At 36.4% G+C, this 20,592-nt stretch overlaps 3 protein-coding genes and 2 long non-coding RNA genes across 7 annotated transcripts; 2 read left to right on the top strand and 3 right to left on the bottom strand.

Annotated features, from left to right (window-relative positions):
* Positions 1–29: 29 nt before the first annotated feature.
* LOC121264412 (CRIB domain-containing protein RIC10-like) lies at positions 30–2,838 on the bottom strand. Of its 2 annotated transcripts, none has more exons than XM_041167571.1 (5): positions 2,406–2,838; positions 1,831–1,978; positions 1,599–1,696; positions 1,358–1,475; positions 30–527 (listed from the first exon to the last, which is right to left on the bottom strand). In XM_041167571.1, exons 2-5 carry the CDS (start codon positions 1,886–1,888, stop codon positions 313–315), a joined length of 489 nt encoding a protein of 162 aa, XP_041023505.1. In that variant the 5' UTR covers positions 1,889–1,978; positions 2,406–2,838; the 3' UTR covers positions 30–312. The 2 variants fall into 2 exon arrangements, with proteins under 2 accessions (XP_041023505.1, XP_041023506.1); XM_041167572.1 differs by having other exon boundaries at positions 1,370–1,475.
* Positions 2,839–5,163: 2,325 nt separating this feature from the next.
* Positions 5,164–6,423, top strand: LOC121264410. The gene is made up of 3 exons (XR_005940493.1): positions 5,164–5,263; positions 6,070–6,128; positions 6,240–6,423. It is a non-coding gene; the product is annotated as an uncharacterized LOC121264410 (long non-coding RNA).
* A 382-nt stretch (positions 6,424–6,805) lies between these two features.
* Positions 6,806–9,777, top strand: LOC121264409. Of its 2 annotated transcripts, none has more exons than XR_005940492.1 (3): positions 6,806–6,976; positions 9,351–9,416; positions 9,517–9,777. It is a non-coding gene; the product is annotated as an uncharacterized LOC121264409 (long non-coding RNA). The 2 variants fall into 2 exon arrangements; XR_005940491.1 differs by lacking the exon at positions 6,806–6,976 and adding an exon at positions 8,976–9,144.
* A 2,251-nt stretch (positions 9,778–12,028) lies between these two features.
* LOC121264408 (pectinesterase) lies at positions 12,029–14,529 on the bottom strand. The gene is made up of 2 exons (XM_041167568.1): positions 13,420–14,529; positions 12,029–12,864 (listed from the first exon to the last, which is right to left on the bottom strand). The coding sequence occupies exons 1-2, from the start codon at positions 14,375–14,377 to the stop codon at positions 12,173–12,175; spliced, it is 1,650 nt and encodes a 549-aa protein (XP_041023502.1). The 5' UTR covers positions 14,378–14,529; the 3' UTR covers positions 12,029–12,172.
* Positions 14,530–19,054: 4,525 nt separating this feature from the next.
* Positions 19,055–20,333, bottom strand: LOC121264407 (probable dolichyl-diphosphooligosaccharide--protein glycosyltransferase subunit 3B). Its single transcript, XM_041167567.1, has one exon. It carries the CDS (start codon positions 20,246–20,248, stop codon positions 19,211–19,213), a length of 1,038 nt encoding a protein of 345 aa, XP_041023501.1. The 5' UTR covers positions 20,249–20,333; the 3' UTR covers positions 19,055–19,210.
* Positions 20,334–20,592: the final 259 nt, after the last annotated feature.

The following is a 20,592-nucleotide window of genomic DNA, read 5'->3' as shown; positions in this document are numbered from 1 at the left end:
CAACTTGTGAATTGTACAATATTAATGTAGCATCGCAAAGAATTAATTAGAAAGAATTTTCAAGGTTGTCAAACAAAAACTCTAATCATCAAGTACCTTTCAGAACTATAAAAACAGCATCCCTTCGAATTCTTTTCGAAGTTGTCATTCAAATCAGCTAAACTTGCAGCAGCAGAACTGATGGGAGTTTCAATCTATGCACACTTATATGAGTAAGAAAAGGGGATTTCACAACTTGATCTGCTATTCATATCAACATTTTTTAGAAAAACTTTCCCTTGCATCAATATTATAATCTTACACCGGCCAGTTCTAGACTTGTAGGTTTGATGTTGCATCCATATGATCATTGAATGCAGGCTTCGACTTCGCTGCTCGTGAGGATCTAGACGAAGAAGACTTGGGAGAAGGAGTAGACCTAGACTTTTTTCGCTTCTGTTTCTTGGGAATGTTAGTAGGAAGATCTGTAGGCGGAACGTCTTTGAACATGTCACCTGCTGGTTGGTGTCTCATGGAATGATCAAAATCTGTCACAAAATATCAAAATATAACTAAATTGAATTCCCATGAACCATGCTTAAAAGGACAACATGACCACCAGAATCCAGAAAATGTACATTGTTTATCTGCCTCCACATGGTATTTTCAGCTCCATTTATTTTACTAACCTAAACATCCCTGAGTTTCTACGATTGTCAGATACCAGCATATAAAGAACTTTAATAAGCTCTATTGATTTATGAGAAACTTTGGGAAACTCAACATAAGCAAAAACTTCAATCGATGAATTTCTGGGGTTGAGCACCAAAAGCTGCCATCTTTTTGGGTCATGAGCTATTAGATTCTCCTTGATAATCAAGTGTTATCTCGTGACAGAACAGCCAAAACTTTCCTGTTGAGGGGCAAAGAATCCTAAGAAACTTTCCACACCATACAACTTTACCTTAAAAAATCTATTAGAAACGCTAAGATACAAGGATAATGCAACAGGGGGACCGACATTTCTAACCGAGAAAGCTGACCAATAAGGGCAAATGCACTTTTTTATTTTTTTTTGTTTTTATTTCAACCATTTTTTATATTTTTTAAAACATTTAAAAAAAAATTATCAATTCACTACTGATCACTTCATTAACCATCAAGTTAAAAAAGAAAAAAAAATCACAATCGGTCAATTTTATCATTTTCCAATATACAATTCCTCCTCAACTAGTTAACCCGTGAAAAGGCCTTGTTTGTACTTGTCTGTTTAGCACATGCACTGCATGATATAATATATGGAAGCCTTAAAATACCCCAGGAAAAAATAAAAATGGCACTAAGGTCCTAGCAAAACTCAAAATAAATACATACATACCTGCATACATACCCGCAGAGGACCAAGCGGAAAGAGGCATGGAAGAGGAATCTCTAAATTCACCAATGCTACCAAGCGATGTTGTTGAAAACTCAGATGCTGTTTTGTATTCATGCATCTGCATAATTCCACCCAAAGGAAAAAAATTAGTGGACAAAACACACACGCAGACACAGTTTTGGGCATCACCATCTTAAGAAACCGGGAGACAAGAGTAAGGAATAAGTAGTGGACTACGTACCCAACTAGGTGCACTGCCAGAAGGGCCATCCAACCCGATGTGTGCCACATGCTTAACATCTGTTGGGTACCCAATTTCCATCTCACGCTCCTTCACAACTGCATGGAAACCATTCAAGATATTTATCCCCAAATCATCAAAACCACCAAATTAATATTCACAGGTAAACACGGGAAAAGATGCATATGTATCTGTGTGGACAGAGAAAGAGAGAGAGAGAGAGAGGCATTACCAAAAATTTGGGAAATGTATTTGAAACTTTTGTAAATCCCTTTCATCTTGGCCGACATGGTGGTAGCAAGACCAATGCAACAGACGCTTTATGGAATGACACAATGGGGAAGCAAACGCCAGTAAATGTGGAGAGATGGTTCTAATGCCTGCCAGAAAAGTAGATGTAGTTATATGGGACTCCGTAATTTTTATTTAAACAAAAAGGGGGTAGAGTATCAAAGAAGTCCACTGCATGTGATTTAGGAACTTTCTTTTTCCCGTGAAGGAAGATTGGTATCAATTAAACATTACAACAGCTATGATACACGAATGATGAAGAAATGATTTGAAGTATATGTGCACTCAAACCCATTTTTCATTATATATATTGTAGCTTACAAATTCAACAGAACCGAGAAAAAAAAAAAGCTCCAAGAAGAGATGTGTAAAAATGACCGTTTGTAATGGAGTATATTCACGAGAATGATTATTTGCGATCAAAATACGCTCATTTTAACAAAAAAAAAAAAAAAAAAATCATTTTTACAATAAATAATGGCCACAACAAAGTAATTTTCTTGTTATGTGTGGTACCTTGACGAGATGATTACGCTTACGATAAAGTGGGAGAGATTCGAAAGGCCAAGCAACTTCTCCACCACCTACAACCACTGTTACAGGGCGTCAGTACAGTTCATCTTTCTACAAACCATGCCTGGCGATTGAACAACAGGTACAAAGACTTCCTGTAGATCGGAAAGGAGGGGTTGGTGCATTCATAGGCCCATAAAAGCGAAACAACAAAGACTAAAACAAAAGATGAGAAACAAGGTGAGATGGGAGTCCCAGAAATTGAGGGGGGGGGGGGGGGGGGGGGGGGGGTGGGGGGATGGAAGACTGACACGCTTAGAAGGGCCTAGAGCAAGAGAAGAGAAGGTGGGCAACCATGAAAACCTCCAAAACCAAGGGTGAGAGAAGGCTTTGAAAGACGAGACAAGGAGTAGAGAGGAGCATGATAAATTGGGTGGTTACCGATTACTACCCAAAAAATATAGATTTTATATTACTTCTGGAAAACAAATTTATAAAAAATAAACGTTAATTTAATGAATAAGAACGGCAGGCTTCGCATATTTTTTGTGTGTCATTAAGTAATTCGTCTCTAAATTAAAAATTAATTTATAAATTAATTTGACTGATACGTTAAATAAATTTACAATCTATATCAAATAAAGATGATCTTTATGCTTAAAAGATTTCTCAAGTAATTATGCTGGAGAATTCTAAAATGCATTAATTGTGCAGTACTTACTGTTGGTTCCATCTCTGTAACATTTAGCATAAAAATAATTGTGTTTGTTCGGTTCCTTCTTTTATATGCCATAGCTTATGAAAGTGAAAAAATATTGCCATTAATTGAAGACCAAATTGCCGGTCTGTGTGTTAAAGTCCAAGATTTGGTTGGTCTCCCCTTAAGTCACCTACTAAGGCATTTGCAGAAATTGCCTTAACACAACAGGTTGGGAGTTTGGGATCAAATTATCTGTTAATAATTCTGACCAATACCATAATTATTTCAAAATAATAAAAGCATGAAAAATAAATAAATTGAATAGGATCGCAATCATCTAAAATTGGTTTTATCTACCTTAACAAATTAGATTACTGGATCACTTTCATGGCAATTATAACTTAAATAAAACGTTAATGGATAGAACTCATGGTAGGAACCGTTGTCTGATATCTATCGACTTTTGATCAAGATGGTTGACGATAATTAGCATTATTTAATTAATAACTTGTTTGCCAGCTTTTATTGATTTCTCATATATATATATATATATATATTAATGATCCGAACTCTTGATTTGATTGTGATTTCTATAACGTGTGCCAGATCAATTCGTGAAAGCTCTTTTCCAATTCACTCTTTTTCTTTTCATAAACACTACAAGAAAAAGTACTTATTGTGGCGATTTTTATTCTATTGCAAATACAATCGCCGCAATAAGTCACTTTTTGCAGTGAATCAAAATTCGCTGCGGCATTTTAACCGCGACTTGCGATTTAAATGGAGTTGGCCTTATTTACAGCGATTTTTAATTCTATTACGGCTTTTTGTTTCGCCGCAAAACGAAAAAACATCTTGCAACGGACTAAAATCGTCGCTACTTGGTCTGGGGCGGCAAAACGCACGAAATGTTTTATTTTTCCCCCCCGAGCCAAACTCATCTTCTCTTCCTCTCTCTTCATCTTCTCGCACGGTACTGATCTTCGTATCTCTCTCTCTCTCTCTCTCTCTCTCTCGTTCTACCCTCTGACTTCGAACCCCAGGCCTTCACAGTAGACCCTCTCTCTCTCTCCACTGCAGATTTCTTGTGGGTTTGGTGCTGCGCGCGTTTGTGGGAGTTCTTGGAGTTCTGAGTTGCCAATCGGTGGTAAGGCCCTTCTCCTTCTCTGCTTCTCACGAACACACCCACATTCACTTCAAGTTAATTTTCACTCCCATGAAATTTCTGTGAAATGAATTTCATTTGCGCAGTCCGTGGGTTTTGGGGATTTTTCCTACGTTTTGTGGAATTTTGGGTTGCTGCTGGGAATCTCTCACAGCAGCAAGCTCCCACCCATTTCTCCTTTGCTCACGCAACACTCACTTCAATTTTTCACTCATCACAGATCGTAACTGCTCTCTATTTTTAGTGCATTTCTCTATTTTTTAACAACAAGGTTCATGCCTTCAGATGCTCTACATGTGTTTAATATCTATTTTATATTTCAAATTATTAAAACTTATAAAGAAAATATAAAAGAAAGAGAAGTGGTGTTCAGCTTGTGTTTTGTGCATTCTACTAGCCTTTGTGACTGCACGCACTACAAACTTCATCAGTTATGTGGTTCTGTTTTAGTGCAGTGGCATTTTAGTAGTGAATTCAGTTGTGGTTCTTTTTTTGTGCATCTGAGTTGTGAGTCTTTTTAGTGCATTTGTGTTGTTTGTCTGTTTTGTGCATATGAGTTGTGGTTCTGGATTGGTGAAATTGGGTTTCTTTAGGGTTCAAAAGTTGGTGGGGTGGTTGGTTTAAAATTTAGGTCCTGCTGCTACATCTTTTTTCATATATTTTTATCAGCTTTAATTTCTATTTTGTGATCCACCAACATGCAATTTATTTTTTTAAAAAAAATCCAGAAGTTTTCTCTAAGTATTGATAGATTAAACTACTTATATATATATATATATATATAAAGCATTCATAGACTATCTGCTATGAGATCTCAACACAATAAGTTGTTCTGCTTTGTATTTTTTTTAAAATACATTTTGCGGATTATAAGTTATATCTAGTCAATCTTTTAGAATAGATCACTTATGTGTTAGTTTTTTGAAATCGGCATTGCCTTCAAATAGAGGTGAGGACCTACAGACAAAGTGATTGCTCGAGCTTTATGGTCTAAAGGTAAACTAAATACACTAATCTATGACATTATCCATAATTATTTAGATCCCTGTAGTTGTTAAATGAAGGTAAGGCAGCATTTGGTTGTGTTTCCTTAAATGTTGCATCAAATTCTTGTGTGCTTACAAGGATTTTTTAGTTTGTGAATGCCTTTGGGGATTTTTCAAATTTTCAGATTGTGATGTACAACCTCGCAATAAGTTTTGAAGATAGGTGTACATTGTTCCAGTGCATTTGGTTGAACCTTATGCTAATACAGAGGCTCTTGATTAAAAAGGCGTGCTTGTTGTGAACTTCATCATCTCCATGAACTTCATCATCATTTCAATTCTTATTTTATAGATTATGTTTGTTCAATTATAAGTTGTACTGAAATAACTATAAACAAACTTATCAACATGCTAGTGTTACTATGGTAGTATCTTAGTTACATTTTAAGTGTTGAATACTGCAATTTGCAAAGTAAAAGTCTCCCCCATTGTAAAGTGTGAATTCTATACTGGTTTCTCAGAGAAAATGTGTGTGTATTTTCAAATCAGATACCTTAAAAGGTTTTTGTGTCACTTATGCATGTATATTCCTGATTATGTTTCATTCTTAAATTTTGTCATTTTATTCTAGGATCCATTTTTAAGAGTATCTAGAATTGTTGCATAATTTTTGGGAAATGCCAAATTTACTAGCTCATAGCTGTATAAGTTTTTATATATTTTAACAAATGACTGAGGAACCCTTGCGTTTGGTTTGTGCTTTTTGGTCTAACCTTCTCCATTATCTGTCTGTGCTATTGTTGTTCTGCCATGCAGAAGACTGGCACTTATTATTGTTGTGGCTATCATGCTTTTTTTGGCATTTCTTGGATTTTGTGAGTCTTTTGTTCTCTTGGCTTAGAAGAAGAATATTCTCATCATATGGCTTATTATAGTCATGGCTTATTTATTTATTCTTATATCATTGTTATGGCTACTTGTTGCAGTATTTTCCAAATGATTGGGATGCAACCTCTGGTATACTTGTAAGTGATTTAAACATTAAGCCCTTTTCATGCTCAATTATTAATAACGGTCATTGAAAATTTCGGAATCAGTTCTCTTTTACTTGATTAGCTTCTATCCTTATTTGGGGGCCTAAAAGATGTGTATACTGTGTGCAATGAAGACATTTTGTGCGTGGATCTGTTACTAGTTGACTTGTTAATGCGATGATTGCCTGCTCTTATTTTTTCTAGTCTTGGCTTGTTAATTTTTATGAAAATGTTGACTTGCTATAGAGGTTTGTGATTAATGGGGTTTCCCAAACTTCTGATATATTATATAATATATAATGGTAAAGAATGTTAACAAACTCCTGATTCAGTTTGTTAATAATTGCTTATTAAAAAACTAAATCTTGTACTGCGCATTTGTGCCTCATCTGATACTCAAGTAAGATTGCCAAGTTAAAAGCATGTTTCCTTTGATTTTTCCTGTTTAGAATTTAAGTGTTTTTCCAGCTCCGTCCTATTAATTAAATATGTAGTAGGTGCCACTTCGTATTACATTGTACTTCCTATTTAACTCTCAGTAAACAGATTATCTTAAACATTTTTTCGTGTTTATTCTGTTTGTGTTTATTTTCCTAAATAATTATGTTGTATTGACTTCTCCACATTTCATGCCATAGAGATTCCGTGAGTTCCAAGCACCTCCAAAACATAACTTGGGAGTTCTGCTAGTATGTATTTCTGGAGAACCTTTGTTGTTTATACGCTTTAATTTTTTGAGATCCTGTTACACCAGATTCCATTATCCTATCTTTGCAATAATTTTTTTCTTCAACTTGTGATTTATATGATGTATTGGCTTCAGGATAGATTCACTCGAACCAAACAATGGGTTTGAGAATTGCATAGACAAGGTGAGGTCATTAAAACTACTCTCAACATTTCTGAAGTAATTCACTCTTGACATTAAAATCCTTTTGGATGATCTCAGACTCACCATGTCTTTTTGACTCAGAATATTACAAATTCTTAGATTATATAATTTGATAGTTAACTTGAGAGTGGACTGATGATTACATGTTGTAATCACAAGTATGTGGCATACTATGTCTTATTCCTCGTTTAGAAAAAGCTTCAAATTTAATATTTTACAAAACTAATATTTTCAGCTTTTTTCTAGGGTGCTTAGAAAGAAATATATCCTTCCATAGATCTAATAACATATGAATGGATAACATTCGCAACTGCCCTTTGTTCGAATTGATTAACAACAATGAAAGTTGAAATTTTGAAACATAGAGTAAAAGAAGCATGCATTGGGTTGACAATGTTTGATAATAATTGTGAAACATAGTTGTAAGTTTATATTTAGATGGGTGCTAGTAAGATAAAAACTTGTTTGTTAACTACCTAGTTTATTGTTCTGCAGATTTGAGAGTCTGAGACTATTTTTAGTGTTTATAACTTAATTAGGTGTGGTGTTGCTGTTTAAGCAGAATTGTTGATGAAGAGATTATGTTGAACTCTCTAATTGATTCATGAGTCTTTCCAGTATCAGGTATCACTGGGACCCTTGATGTTTGCTTCGACATTTGTCCTTGTTTGTGATCATTATGACAAAGATGTAACAGATTTTAGGGTCCTTTGCTTGATTTCATGTAGGGCAGTATTTTGATATGCTTTTGCTTGATAATATAAATGAGTTCAAACTGATAGTTTGATTTTGAACATTTCTCACTTCTAGCTGCTTTTTGTATTGAATTCAGACGTGTTGCCAATTATGGTGCAGTTTTTGCTTGCTTATTTTTTATGTTTTAATATACTTCTAATTTGTTAAAGTTCAACATGTGTTTTCAGGCCAACTCCTCCTTCACAAGCTATAATGGCAGTGACTAATACATTTGACTTAACTATATATATAACAATATATTGTTATGGAAATTATCAAAGTTTTGTACATTTGACCTAACTATTTGGTGCAATATTAGACTTTTGTGCACTGTATGGTAAGGATGTTGTGTGTTTTAGTAATTGAATAAGCCAAATTCACAATCTGAACACAACAAAAACTAAAACTTTATAACCCAATCCTCTGCTATAAAGATCCAAATCTTATGCTCAGATTACTTGAACAATGAATTAAACTATGGAATATAAAGACAGAAGAAAAGTGTAAAACTTATTTCTCAAATGTCATATTAAAAAGATGACATTTGAGAAACTACTTCCAGGAACTCTATGTGGCTCTTCTCTGGGATTTTTGCAAGAGTCAGTTTGTTGGAGTTCTCAGTGCATCAGACTTCATTCTAATTTCGAAAGAGGTATCTCTGGAATAATCTTCTGTGTTTTGTTGAACTGTGGTAGTTATGAAGAATTAAATCTTTGTATTTTAAAATGATATGTACAAAGGCTGACATCATAAATATCAGAAAGACTTACTATGCTCTGATGGATTAAGAGAGAACATTCATTTTGTTTTAAAAATAAAAATATACAAGGATTTGCATCAGAAGTATTCAAAAATGATGGAAAACCATTCACTCATTTGCATCAGAAGGATTTACAAAACAAGGTGGCCACTATTCCCATTATCCATTCTTCATAGGATGGTTCTTTTCTACAGCTATTGCATCTTGCTTCGTTGTTAGGGATACTAAAATGTAAACTTCTTTGTGGGATTGTCACTTGAGGGTCCAGCACTAAGAAACAAATCCATGGGCCTAATTTTCAGGCATCTACAGGTTTTTTAGACATTCTTTAAGCTCCTTGCCCATTCGTCAGCAACCCATTTGTTCAATTCCTTTGAGTACATGGGTTCCAAAAATTGGGGAGTAGAAGCCATTTGCAATGTTTAGGTCAAATGCGTCTCTTAGTGCTGCTTTAACTTTATTAGTTCAAGGTGATTTTCCTTCTTTTCTCAAACTACTGCAGAAAGTAAATGTAGCTTTTATCTTGTAAGAATTGGCATATTTATCTCAGCCATAAAGTCTATGTTTTCTTTGTAACTTGCTGTGTCGTGATTTTGATCTCATCTCAATGCTCTATGTTTAATAACATTGGACTTGTATTATACTATTTTTATTATAATACACCTTCCCTTTTCAGTTGGAGTTAATTCGATTTATATTTAGTGGATGATAATGGCTCATTGCTGGATATGTATTCACGAAGGTAATTGGCTCTCTCTCTCTCTCCTCCAGTTTTCTACCCAGCTATTATTGAATGATCCATATTTTTTAACCATATCAAGAGGTGTTTCGTATTTTCTTAGTGATATCCCTGCTTTGGCAAAAGATAAAGCATATGCACAGATTCGCCTTGGTGAAATGCGTATTCACCAGGTAATTCCTCAATCTTATGTATTTATCTGACTCCATCAGGCATGCTAACTGTATGGTAGATAGCAATCTCTTTAAATACTTATAGTTGAGCACTTGTTTTCTCACAGAAAGTGGCAATGGTTATTAATCTAGATGCTTTGTAATCTTGGTTTCAATTTATTGCTTACAAAATTGTCTTAGGTAGTTGGAGTTAAAAACTTGGGTAGTTGCTTACAGAAAATCTTGGTTTTTTTATTATTTTTATTGGTTGGTAAATCTGTTTCATGTGGATTAACTTCTTTAAAGAAGTTAATCCACATTTATGATACCATAAAAAGATATCATAAGGATAATGATACTAGTCAAACGTTTCACAAGTAAATTTTTTTTTTTATTTTTTAACAGATTATTTGCGGCGACTCTAAGTCGCCGCAAATTTGAATTGTCGTCGAAAATACTTATTTGCGACTATTGTACGTCGCAAATACCTTTTGGCGTCAAAAATTTTCGATGGAAAGGAAATAACTATTTGCGACGATTTCATAATCAATGGTAATGTCTAATTGCGCCGAAGTATGTTCGTCGAAAAAAATCTTTATGGTTCCCATTAGCTTTTAGCGTCGAAACAAATATTTGTTGGAAAAAGGTTTGTTGCGACGATTTTATGAACTTTTTGGGACGAGAATTATTGACGCAAATGATTTCTTCCGTCGATTAAATGTGATGGCTGCACACGCATTTCTGGCGATTAATCACTTCAATTTTTGGCGAGCTGAAGTCGCCGGAAAAAAATTGCAATTGCAGCGATTCTAGCATCTCGCTGACTTTGGGCAAAAAAATGCATATTATTTCAACCAATGTGCAGCGATGCAAATAGCGCCGAGAAAAGAGATATGCGGCGAATTAAGGTGGTAATTGCGACGAAAAGTGGCGCTGAGAAAGGTGGGTTTTCTTGCAGTGAAACAGATAGGGTGGCCGAGAGCTACTTAATTATATATACCACTCAAATCAACGTACAAAAAAAATCCAATTATAAGGAATTATATATATATTGACAAAACAATTTAGGTGTTGGAAAAATTATCATCTTTTGTGAGATTAAAGCATATATCACTTACATTAATATCTCTAAAATGGAATCCTAATTTATATAATTATTATATTTTTAATTTGCATTTAATTCCCATGCATGAAATTAAAACAGAAATATTAATTGGCTGATCAATACAAAGAATATTATAAATAACTTTATTTTGTAAAATCTGTCTTGCTAATAAGTTTGTCCTAATTAACGATCATGTCAGTCCGATCGAGAACTGTCAATTTGCATTATTTTGACCTTTATTTCGTGCATGCCATCCAAAGTACGGGTGATCAAAAGAATCCATTTTCTAGCTTTAATTTTATGCAAATGGCATTTTATAATTTTTACCACGTACGTATGCCTCCTGATGAATTATTATATTCCGAAAAGGTTGCCTAGCTAGCTACATGCATATCGTCTTACAAGATCATCTATTACGTACGTACACTGTATTCCTATACGTTTTTAAGGCAAATACCACAAAAATGCTTGCTTAGGTGGTTGTGATAGCAGCATCTGCAGAGGGTTTTTTTGGATGGTTGGAGGCACGTTGGGCTGATCAGCTTGTTTCTTTATGAGAAACAGCACCGAAGTTTCTTGGACTTGGGTTTTTGTCGGCAACGATCGAGGAGACTCGTGACAACATGTCTTTAAACTGCATGCTCTAAATGGCTGAGAAGATCATTAATGGATTCAATGGTACTGAAGTTCGGAAATAATATGTTGCCACTTAAATTTGGATACAGAAAAATAATTAAAAATGGTAGTTTATGATTCGATATTGGTTGAAGAGAAATCTGAATAACACAAGTCAGCGTGGAATGATTCAAGATCATGATGAGGATGATCAATGGCAAAATGCAGATTCAATTGCCATTTTTTTTTTTTTAAATATCTCTGAACAAGAAAATATATGTGTCCTTTTCAATTTACTCGCTGGACCTTGTTGTAAACACTTCATGTTATGACTTTATTTTATGATCAGCAATGACTAATTTGGGTATATACGTAGTCTACAAATTAGCCAAGCATGGTTCATTATTTGATTACAGGATGTACTTTCTAGGTTGAAGAGGTCCCAAGTTTTTTTTTATATTTATCTTACCATTTGGATCTAGAATTTTATAGTTTCGATGGTTGAAGAAAATGTATCACACTTCATGGGGAGTCAATATGGGAATTAACTAATGGAAAATAATTGTGACGAGAATGACTATTTGTGACGAAAATATATTCACTTTAACAGGAAATAATCATTTTCATAAAAAATAACTGACCATAAATAAGTAATGTTCTTTTAATGACGCGATTTCGATCAAGACAAGTCATAATTATACATACAAGAAAAACTCGTGTACAGTAGTTTGCAAAAAAAACATACACAACATTGCACTCAGTAACATAATTAAAGATAGAAAGAAGCTGCCTAAGCAAAACACCACATGCTTCAGCTTTTGAAAGACACTCCTTGAAATTCTTATTCGAACTTGAGGTGATCATCTTGATGGTACATGCAATTCACGTTACAGCCCTTCAGAATAAGCAACTCCAGAGGACTTCAACCAATTCCCTCCTTGTATGAGCTCAGCTACAGTGAATTTGTTGGCTTCCTCTGTGCTAGTAATGAGACGGTAGCCAGGCCAGTTCACTCTCTTGCTAGTACCAGCACCTGGTCCCCTATTAATATACTCTCCGTAATACAATGTCTTTAATGCAAAATCTTTACTCCACACCGACCACCCTGCCGGATCAATATGGTCACCTATGTACGACTGCATGACCACTGTTCTTGAATATTCCTTCCACGGTCGACCCAAGTACGATCGGACCGAGCCCTTCACGGGCTCCAGATCAGAGCTTGCTATTATATCGCAGTTTTGTATTGAAGTCCCGGTGGCTTGGTTTGGGTCAGTTCGACCTTGGGCTGTTACCATATTGGCCTGTCCATTCATGGGCTTTCGGGCTACTATTTGGCAGTTTTGGAACACGACAGCCGCATTGCCGAAGATGAAATCCACTGTTCCAGTTATGTAGGAGTCTCGGTAGAATTGCCTGTTGGAGTGGGCGTAGAGTGTGTCCTGATAGGCGTCAATGCGGCAGCGGTTTATGATGGATTGGTCGGCTCCAACACGAAGTGCCACCGCTTGGTGCTTCTGTGGCCCGGCCGTGTTTTGGAACCAGATGTCTTGGGCCATGAATCCATCACCAACAGCAGCTGCATTGCCCATGTCCTTTTAATTAGTTTGTTATTGTTGGTGGTAATGGTATTTATCATTTTATTGAGAAATACAAACAGAATATGACATCATCCTTTCACTATTCATAAAGGGAAATGATATTCCTACCGATCCAGCAGTATCACTAACAAAAGCCACGATTCCTTTTTTTTCTTTACTTAATGAATTAGGAAATATTTTTAATGAGTTTGTAATTTTTGTAAAAATATTTAAGGACTTTAAAAAAATGTTTGTTAAAAAAATTTGGCTTGCTCGGTGGGAACTGTCCGTATCTCCCGCACCCATTCATAAATAAAGCTATTGGTACTTTGATTTTTAGGAAAACAAATGAGTTGTAGAATAATGTTAGATATAATTTTAGCGTCTATAAATCAATACACGCACTTCTTAAAAAATATATATATTTATTATTAAAAAAATAATTTTTTTATATGAGTCTAAGTTTATCCGCTTTTTTAAAAAAGAATTTACAAAACTTACCTATTCCTGAACAAATATAATTTTTGCTGACTATAATTAAGGAAGATCTTTACCTACAGTTGCAGACTTGAAAGTAGTCGATCCATCGATAACATTCAAACTGCCAGTGATAATCGTTGAGTTCATGCCATCACCAACGATCATCACGTTCTGTTTTTTCTTCCCAACCTCAACATTTTCTTCGTAGGTGCCCTCCTTCACATAAATAACGTACCTCATTTTGCTTTTATCGGGTGCCGATGCCACAGCTTCTTCCACAGTCTTGTAATTCCCACTCCCATCTTTAGCCACCACAACGTCGGCCTTGATTTCCTTTGGCAGAGCCTGTAAAAGCCTCCGGTCCCTATTCGTTACCCATGGGGGGAATCCCCCTTTTAATGGCTCAGTCACTTCGGTTTTCAAGGGTGAAACCGCGAGAAGCATGGCTAGGAAGTTTCTGGCCCTTGATATCAAGTCCTGGACCCCTGGCTCCATCGAGGTTCGGGTTGTTCCCTCTAATCCATCCCAGCATGTGACATGGTTGGTGAGAACACTGCTTAGCCATGCATGGGCATCTTCACAGGAACGGCTGGTCATATTTTCAAGAGCCGCTAAGGAGTCAAAGATCCTGTCCCTGGACAATTCCATTAGCTGCACACAATCAAGTAAAGTCAGTTGTTCTTTAGGATCGTTAATCCTATGCTTGACATCTTGGGCTTTCTGCATGACTTTTTGTATTTCGTAGGCTGATCTTTTTAAGAACTCTTGAAGTAGATGGACATGGTTCATTTGCATGATCGTACTGTTCGTGTCTCGGACCACTTCTGAGGCCATGGCTATGCATGAGGCTGGGTTGTGGGCTTGATCACAGATGTGGCGCTGTGGGAAAGGATCGGAGAAGCTGGCAGCTTTAAGTAGATGGGTAGCAACAAGTGCAGATGAGCTTATGATGGCAGCTAGGGAGAGAATTAAGCATAGAGTTTTGCAGGGAGAAGTTTTAGGATTCTCCAACAGCGGTCGATGGTTGTCCATTCTACTGGCTACTTTTGAGTATACTGAGCTCTCTCTTCCTCTGAGCTCGCTGTTTTTGCAATAGCGCTCATATATACTAAGATAAAAAGCAAGTGTTTATGTGGATTTTTGCCATTCGATCGAATAAAGAAGCCACGGGATGATCTTGATAATGGATATCAGAGAAATATTAAAGTATACATCGTAATTAATTATCATGGCTTTACAAAAATGAATGAACTTGTCCATTTCACATTATAGTTGTTGGTGACTCAATCCTTCTAGTGGATGGATTGGATCCAGCCTTATCTTCGATGATTCATGCAATATTCTACAACCGACATTGGTGTACTTATTTATTATATTTTCTTTGGTGCGATTTTTCTACTTGGTCGATTAATTATTACTATCAAGGTATAGCTTGTGTGACTAATGAAGTGATTCTGCAGCCTTGAACAAATAGTTGAATAAAATAAGAAAATAGAGTGAGGGCTGGGAAAGAATTGCATGATGCAGCGACTTCAGAGACAGGTGCTTGGTGGAAAATTGAGACTTTAGCTTTTGTACATGATAGCCATCATGGTGGTCGCTGAAAGAATTACAAAAGTGGGCACGCACTCTAAAAAAGTAATGAAGAACTGTGAGATCGTCTATTTGGATATTGAAATAAATTGAGTTAAATTGAATTAAATTGATAAAATATTATTAAAATATTATTTATTATTATTATTATTATTATTATTATTATTATTTTGAGATTTAAAAATGTTAAATTGTTTATTATATTTTATTTTGAAATTTAAAAAAGTTATAATGATGAATTGAGATTAATTGTATTTCCAAACGAATGAGATGAAATGAATTTAAATGAATTGAATAAAATATTATTAGAATATAATTTTTTAATATTATTATTGTTTTAGAATTTGAAAATTTTGAATTTTTTATTATATTTTATAAAAATTTAAAAAAATTATAATAATGAAATGAAATAAAATAAATTGAGAGTATTTCTATATCCAAACAGAACCTTATAGAACAAAAAGAAAAAGAAATCTTACCAAGCTTTAACTATATATAATATCTAGGCTCTTTTGCATGTATGCTTTCCGGATCAGGCCTTGGGTTTTGAGAAATTGGATAAGAAAAGAACTCAAACTTATCTCATTTCATCTTAATTATTTTCATTCTCATCTCATCTCATTTCATTATTAAAATTTTTTTAAATTTTCACATAAAATAAAATAAAAAATTCAATTTTTTCAAATCTCAAAATAAAAATAATATAGAAAATATATATTCTAACAATATTTTATTCAACTTTCAATTTTTATCTCAACTCATCTCTTCTCATCTCATCTTATCTCATAAAAAACAAACAAGACTTAAGATTATTAGTCATGATTAATGAATGGACCTCTTAAATTATCCACTTGACATTGATGTGGTACTCAAGTAGTAAAACACTCAACACATTACCAGATAACGTGGGATCTCGTCACCATTCTATACTCAACTCTGGATTTATCAATACACGTTTCAAAACGTGTAAAGTCTCATCTTAATTCCAACCACAATAAAGGACAATGTTTGAAGGCGGTGGGAAAAGACAAAAAAGGTGTTGACATCCATTAAAGATCCCAACTTATGACCTCTGGCATTATAGTTTTAAGGTATAATGTCTAAGAAATGGCAGTTATTCGCTTATTTGTATATTTAAGGTTACATAGTGTAATTGTTCTCATGAGATAAATTCATCTGTACGCCGGGAGACATCATTCCCTAGTCATCTCACAACCATTACCAAAAAAAAATAGAACCAAGATACAAATCCCTCTCCCGAAGAGTGAATAACAGGACTAAACAGCGCATTAACTATTCACGATCATAATATCTAATAGAGTAATGCCTAGCTACAAGCTCCAAATGTACAAGTACTGCACAAGTTTTTTGTAAAAATATGAGTCTCATCAAAAATAAATAAATTTTCACACTTTTTCGTAGTGTTGTACACTTTTTTTATAAAGAATTTGTATGAGATTTGTATATTCGACTTGTATATACCATATCTCAAAAAATAAATAACATTCACCACGCGGCACGCTCATGAGTTTGGCAAATAAGTCTGGACAAGTTTCTTGTACTCCTCGTCACCAGATATGCCTAATCTCATTCACATCTCCATCACATGTTCAGGGTTCACGAATCACAACCCCCCACCTTCCTTTGAAAACATGGTCGATAAATTTTTTAAAAAGAGGCCCACCAGCACCACTCCACTCTACCTTGCAACCACCGGGGTGGACAATATATTAGTTAACGTTGCATGCATATACTCCTTTTAAGTCCGTGAAGAATCCCAATTCGAAATTGGTTCTGCCCGAAACAGGTCATATGGCTCTCCTCTAAATTCTCTTGTTAGCACTATACTTCATGCCAAGTGACACCAGGGGCAATGATAAAGAACACGTCGTTTTGGGGTTGACTAATTAGTATGTCCGAGACACAAAAATCAAGCGCTAAGCAATGACTCACTCCCACCCTCACTGAGTCACTGTTTTCTAGAAATAAATTTCACCCCAATTTCGATTCCCAACAAACAAATATCCAATCAAGAAAGCAAACTCTATCTTCAAACTGAGGTTACCTTTGTCTTCCCTTTCCATCTTCTCTAAGCTAGATTATTCATTTTCTTTTCTAATAAGTATTGCTAGATTATTCATTAATGATCAAATTTACCATATATAATTTTAATAATCCACTTTACTAATAAAATAAAACAAAAACTTAATACTCATAGAATAATAACTATCATATCATGTTATACTGTCAAAAAAAAAAATTTCTACTAAAAACTTAAGTTAAAAACAACATAATTTTAAACACGTAAATAATATTTTAACAAGGAGCAAAATCAGATATGCATTCCCTTACAGTGGGCTTGAGAGAAGGATTTGGGTGGAAAGGAAAGAATGGAAAATAGTGTAGGAATAGGAGTTCTCTGATATTTGGAAGTTTTCTCCGCTGGGACGGAAGGAATTTGTGACGAATATTATACCAGATTTACTTTCACCTCAAAGTTGGATGACTTCTATAACTTACACCCACATAGGTAAATTAGATATCTGAAATCCGCCAAAAATTTGAACATATCCTGTTCATTTTTTTTATTGACACCGAGTGTCTAACAAAGTCCCGACTAATCTCGGGGGTACACAGTCCCTCAACAATAAGTTTTCTGCAAGTGCATCTCGAGTAATTCAAAGATGCAAGTCCAAGTGCATCTCTGAAACTCCCGACGTAGAGGGAGCATACCACCAAAACCAAGGCCCTAATCACTTGAGTCAACTCCTGGTGGTTGAAACCATCCTGTTGATGACCAGATATAATTCTTTCAACGAAAATGTTTTCATAGCCATCGCTCATGAGTGCATGGACAGGTCGGGAATATGCATGCCTAGACAGTAGACATGAATTATCAAGCAGATACCAAAGACCAAGTTTTAGGACCCCTTAAGATGGTCAGCTGAAAACTCCTAAGGGTTGGTTCAAGTGGTAAAGGCCTTGGGCTTGGAGTTATACTCCTCCTAAGTCTAAGGTTCAAATGCCCTTGAGTGCAAACAATCTCTAGGAGCTATCGGATTGTGAGATTTTTCCCTTAAATTACCCGAGGTGCACTTGCGGTAGACTCTTTACCTAGAACCTGTGCACCCCCGGGATTAATCGAGAACCTGTTCACAGACACCTGGTGCCAATTAAAAAAAAGAAAAAAAAGATGGTCAGGTCACAGGTGAAGGCTATAATGACCATTGATATACAAACCTGGCACCAATGACCAGACATTCACATCAGGCAAAGGAGCAATTAGCCATAGGATCTTTCTCGGTCTTTCCAGTCAATGTAAACACTATTAAATGGTATTACCACTTCTACCGCAAGTTCAATTTCAAGCATGACCAGCTTTTAAAACATGTTCACAGGTGGATGCATGTAATTGACAAAATAATGCAATGGTCCTTTAATGTATGGACAGGAAATATAGATAAGTGATTGATCAAAAAATACGCTATAGCCTATGGACACCGTTTAGGTTAAGCAGCCTGCTATCAAATCTATGTTAAAGCAATTGTAATCGTGAAGAAGGATCATGGGCAGCTGGCAATGTGAACGGTAAATTATATTCAAAATTGCTATTGCTACCGTACTCTTTTTTTTTTTTTTTTTTTACGAGGGAACCATCCCACAGCAGAATCTCCATGGAACCTAAACTCTCGGGAACACTAGGACAACAACCTACCCCCATGGCCTCGTACTTAATTGACAGTTTGATCCAAGGAGGAATCAAATTTATGGCATGGGGCTCATGCACACAAGTTCACCCTTACCACTTGGTCTACCCACCGGTGGGTTATTGCTACGGTAATTATACTAGGTTTCATGCATATTATTAAGTGAAAGGATTCAGGAAAATCAACCTATCATACTTAAGATGAAACCCAACGATCTCACAGCCACGACTTCACCAAACACAATATCACCATTGTCTCCTTAGACCAGAAAAACTGCCGGAACACTTCCCTAACTTATGTTTCACTTAGCCAATCGGTCTATTTCCAGCTCTAGTGCTAATTAATTTTGTTTTACAGAGAAAACAAGGTGAAGATTAGAACAAAAAGCCAGCAATCAACAACACAAAACTGGTATAGCAAATGGTTTTTAAGCCTTAGTCAAGCGGCAATAGGAACCTACTTTATCTCGTTTATCATCAAAAGTTATACAATTCAAACATCAAGCTCCAAGAGCAACATAAACCACCTTCACTAATAACCCAAAATCATTACCTTTTCGCAGAGCTCATTTCCAACTTGAAGGCCAGAATCCGTGGATCCCATAACCAGTCTTCCAATTATCCAAGTACACGACCTTCTTGACCGCCCAAAACGAAATGAAAAGAGCAACGATCATGACCACTCGCTGCACGTTCACATTCCTCACCTTCACGAGCACGTGCGTCATGAACGCCAGCAACAGCCCCACAATCGTGTACAAGGATCCGACCGCGAACCCCTCCGCCCCAAGCTGCATCCCGGAGCCCTGGTAGAAAAATATGAGGCGGTTCGGATCGTTCCGGTCAGCTAGGAACATGGGCATTTTCCGGATTATGTTGTGCATCGCGCCCGAGACGCTGAAGAAGTAGACGAACACCGAACCGACCAGCCAGATTTTCGGATCGTGGAGCAATGTCTCTCCCATCACGATCTTTTTTATAGCGAATGGAATCCAAATCAAAATGGCAAGGACGATGACTATCAATTGCTTGTTGGAAAGCATGGGTGGCCGGTGGATCGGACCGAAGACAAACTTAGTCTTCGATTCGATGAACTCGGACATCGATTCGGCGAGTCTGGAGAAGTCTCCCTGGTCCATCTGATGGGATTCTTTGGGGTTTTGGTGCGGAGCGATGAGGCGGATATGAGGGAGGGCATTGACGCCGAAGAGGCCGAAGCTGGACTGTGACTCTTTGAATTCGAGGTCGCAGAAGAAGAGCTTGGCATGGGAAGGCGACTCGGGGTCCTGGTTGTTGGTTATGAAGGAGTTGGCAAGGAGGGCGAACTCGCTGTGGAGGGTCTTGAGATGGAGCTCTGTCTTGTCATGGAGCTGAGTGGCGTCGAAGAAGATGACGAGCCAGTAGGGTCTCGGAGTCTTGACCGAGGTGAGGAAGCGAGAGATGGAGCGGTCGTCCAGGTGGATCACTCCCGATTTAGATCGGGACTGGAGGGCCAGAAGCTCCGAGACCCGTTGAGAATCCGAATCGGCCGAGACAGATAAGAGGGCGAGGGAAAACACGGCGATTAAGAGGAGGAGACTCGGAAGTTCGCGAAAGGAAGCCATTTTTGGATTCTGGGCGCACAGATTGAGCGAGGGTTTCGCTTCGTTTTGTTAGTCACGAATGACTCCGTGCCATTTACTTCATCTGTACTACAGGTCGTATCGCTAGCGGTGCTTATTGTGCTACATGTCGGTAGCTAATTTTCTTTTAGATTGGATAAACAGACATAATAATTTTAATAAATAAGAAAATTGATCTCAACATACACCTAAACTCATTCTGTCATTGCTTTGGAAAATTACAGGCAATCCCAATCCATTTATATGTTCTATTTGTTGTAATTTGGACAAGATGGTTATACATGTACCAGGGTCATCCACATCCATATCATCCTAGGCTTACATTC

This window comes from Juglans microcarpa x Juglans regia, chromosome 5D (genome assembly GCF_004785595.1).
Source record: "Juglans microcarpa x Juglans regia isolate MS1-56 chromosome 5D, Jm3101_v1.0, whole genome shotgun sequence".
In the NCBI taxonomy this organism is placed as follows: Eukaryota; Viridiplantae; Streptophyta; class Magnoliopsida; order Fagales; family Juglandaceae; genus Juglans; species Juglans microcarpa x Juglans regia.
This window is presented reverse-complemented; position numbering and strand designations above follow the sequence as displayed.

Excerpts from the sequence above, each read along its gene's own strand:
- LOC121264408 (XM_041167568.1), bottom strand. The coding sequence starts at position 14,377 with ATGGACAACCATCGACCGCTGTTGGAGAATCCTAAAACTTCTCCCTGC. Across the intron at positions 12,865-13,419 it reads TTTCAAGTCTGCAACTGTAG|CTGCTGTTGGTGATGGATTC; the intron begins GTAAAGATCTTC and ends TGGGCAATGCAG.
- LOC121264407 (XM_041167567.1), bottom strand. The coding sequence starts at position 20,248 with ATGGCTTCCTTTCGCGAACTTCCGAGTCTCCTCCTCTTAATCGCCGTG.
- LOC121264412 (XM_041167571.1), bottom strand. The coding sequence starts at position 1,888 with ATGTCGGCCAAGATGAAAGGGATTTACAAAAGTTTCAAATACATTTCC. Across the intron at positions 1,697-1,830 it reads ATACATTTCCCAAATTTTTG|TTGTGAAGGAGCGTGAGATG; the intron begins GTAATGCCTCTC and ends GTTTCCATGCAG. Across the intron at positions 1,476-1,598 it reads CTGGCAGTGCACCTAGTTGG|ATGCATGAATACAAAACAGC; the intron begins GTACGTAGTCCA and ends GGAATTATGCAG.